A 2751-nucleotide genomic window follows, 5' to 3' on the forward strand; every position below is an offset into this window, starting at 1 on the left:
AAGAAAAAAATGTAAAAAAAATGTTAAAGGATTTTTTTTTTAGTGTTATTATTCATATCTTTTTTTTTTTTTTTTGTAGTTTTTTTTTTTATTTTTAATATTTTTTTTTTTTTTTTTTTGAAACGCAGCTTTTCACTTCACAAGACGTTAATTGATGGACTGGATTACTTGTGGATTATTGTGATGTTTTTATCAGCTGTTTGGATTCTCATTCTGACGGCACCCATTCACTGCAAAGGATCCATTGGTGAGCAAGTGATGTGATGCTAATTTTTTCCAAATCTGTTCTAATGAAGAAACAAACTCATCCACATCTTGGACAAAATGTCATTATTCACTTCAATTAAGTTCAAGTTTTGTTCTCATCCAGTAGTGTCAGTGCAGTCAAGCTGAAAATTGTCTTTTAATGTGAACGCATGTATCCTAGATCAGGGGGCCACAAAAGGGTCTGTTGGAAAAGTCGAGGATCATATTTGGCTTCAGATTCATCTAAAAGTTTGAAAACCCTTGCCCTAGATATTTGGGTAAATTCAAGACTCTGTTATTCTGCTCTAGGTGACATCTCTTTTCGCTTCTTGGAGTACACCCGCTCAATGTATGATCGTCAGCAGAGATTGAGAGCAAAATCCCATCAGACACCATCGTGGCAGGACATCGCTGATCATTACGTGTCAGACAAAGCAGGGCCTCCACAGTCTCGCGCGGTGGTGTGTGACATCAACAAAGAAATGCTCAAAGTTGGTAAACAGAGGGCGGAGAAAGCAGGAATCATTACAGGTAGAGTCATCTTTAACCGAAAACTTTCATGTTTTGGAGTGAAAATATAATGTTGATTTCATTGTCACATATTTGCAGGTCTTTCATGGGTCGTGGGCGATGCAGAAGAGCTCCCGTTCGATGACGATCAGTTCGACATATACACTATTGCATTCGGCATTAGAAATGTCACCCACATAGAGCAAGTAAAGACTCTGCACTCCACATCAGTTTGCATGAATATAGGTTAAAACTAGACTAAAACATCTCTCAACTAAAAGCCATTTCTCTCCTAACCCAAACTTACAAATGTAGCCCATATTGCTCTGCTGCTCACAATCTACATGTCTCTCTAATCTAAAATGTTACCACATTTCATGTTGTGTTATCATTTTTCATTAACATTTGTAGAGTGAAGTGTTTGAAGTCTTTGATCAATCTGTCACTGTAGTTGTTTGACATGATGAATGTTTTGGCAGGCTCTACAAGAGGCTTTGCGTGTCCTTAAGCCAGGTGGACGGTTCATGTGTCTAGAATTCAGCAAAGTGACCAACCCTCTTCTTACAAGGTCATTTAACCTGTTATTTACTACAGATGCTATTATAGTTTTTATTAATATTTTCAATTATTTTTACATTTTCAGTTTTCATTTTAGTTTTGTTTTTGCCATTTTTATTTGACTTTTTTTAATACATGTTTAATACATATTTAGTTATTTTAGTACTTTAAACTAAATGTACATGAGAAATGTTGCCTTGGAAGGTTTTTTTAAATATATTTTCAGTTAACCTTGTGTATAATCATCAATTAAGATGATATATAGGTTTTTAATGGATTTAGTTAATTATAATAATCCTTTCTTACTGTCCCTTATCACTGTTGTCTTGTTCACTGCATGGAGGTGATTTGTAAAACGCTATTCTTTGTAAACGCACTTATGTATGCATTGTGTAAGTGTTCTACCAAAAATGTTTATTAAAATATATATTTTTTAAAGCTGCAGTCCGTAAGTTTTGCCACTTTGTCACCATCTCTGTTTGAAAACCTGGAATTGCAGCTGAGTGCAGAATTATCTAGCTTGCGTGGGTTGTGAGTCGGCACGGCTCCAGCGCGGATGAATCTAATGTTCTGAAGAGTATGTGTGGCAGTCAGTCACCGCACCGATGTGGATATTTGCTGTACTTCGCAATCACAGATTCTAGCCTACGTCTTGGAATATGACCCAAATAAGAATTTTCACCGTATATTGCCATCTGAACAAGTAAGCAACAGGTCTGCCACATTTGTTCTGACCAACTGAGGAAAAAAGCATTACCATAAATCTCACTACCAATGGTGATTAAATCTAAAGATCGGTTAGCTCATATCACATAATAATGTGATAATTCCGCACACAGATGCAATTCCAGGTTTTCAAACAGAGATGGCGAAAGAGGCAATTTACGGACTGCAGCTTTAAAATACAAATCTTTGTAATCCCAGGCTATCTGTAATCAGAAGCACATTTATAACTGGAATATAATTTAATTTCATTCACATGTGTTTCATAAACACACAATCCATTCTGGATTACAATCCGCCATCAAAATGATACATTTAACTATTCTGGCTGCTGTGAGAAAAGGCTATAAACAATCCGCCACCTGCAGGATCCTCACATGCGATAGCCTAGTAGCCGGAACAACTTCTTAATGCTTACAGACGTGACGTAATGACGCAGTGCCATGCTCGAATTTCCCGCGAAAACCTACCCGTACCACTCAAATTAGAGAACATTATTATAAGTTAACCATTGTGAATCGGGCTAAAGTAAGGCGATAGTTTTGAACGCTGGCTGGTTATGTACTCACTCAAATATTGATTTCGGATCATTTTTAACCAAAAAAAGTTATGGACTGCAGCTTTAACAGAAATCACTTTTCTGAGAGCCTGTTCTAGTACACCCCCAAAACAAAATCAAGACTTTGTAAAAGAGCATAATAGGACCCCTTTAAA

General features: G+C 36.5%; 1 protein-coding gene across 2 annotated transcripts in view; it reads left to right on the forward strand.

Moving 5' to 3' along the window:
• coq5 (coenzyme Q5, methyltransferase) overlaps nucleotides 1-2751 on the forward strand; it is a 6126-nt gene that overhangs the window by 1786 nt on the left and 1589 nt on the right. For both annotated transcript variants that reach the window (XM_016504471.1, XM_016504470.1), the window contains exons 3-5: nucleotides 556-777; nucleotides 856-962; nucleotides 1236-1324. In XM_016504471.1, the coding sequence (XP_016359957.1) occupies nucleotides 556-777; nucleotides 856-962; nucleotides 1236-1324 (418 nt within the window). The remainder of the gene's footprint in view (nucleotides 1-555; nucleotides 778-855; nucleotides 963-1235; nucleotides 1325-2751) is intronic.

Source organism: Sinocyclocheilus anshuiensis, unplaced genomic scaffold, assembly GCF_001515605.1.
Source record: "Sinocyclocheilus anshuiensis isolate Anshui unplaced genomic scaffold, SAMN03320099.WGS_v1.1 scaffold582, whole genome shotgun sequence".
NCBI classification, from domain to species: Eukaryota; Metazoa; Chordata; class Actinopteri; order Cypriniformes; family Cyprinidae; genus Sinocyclocheilus; species Sinocyclocheilus anshuiensis.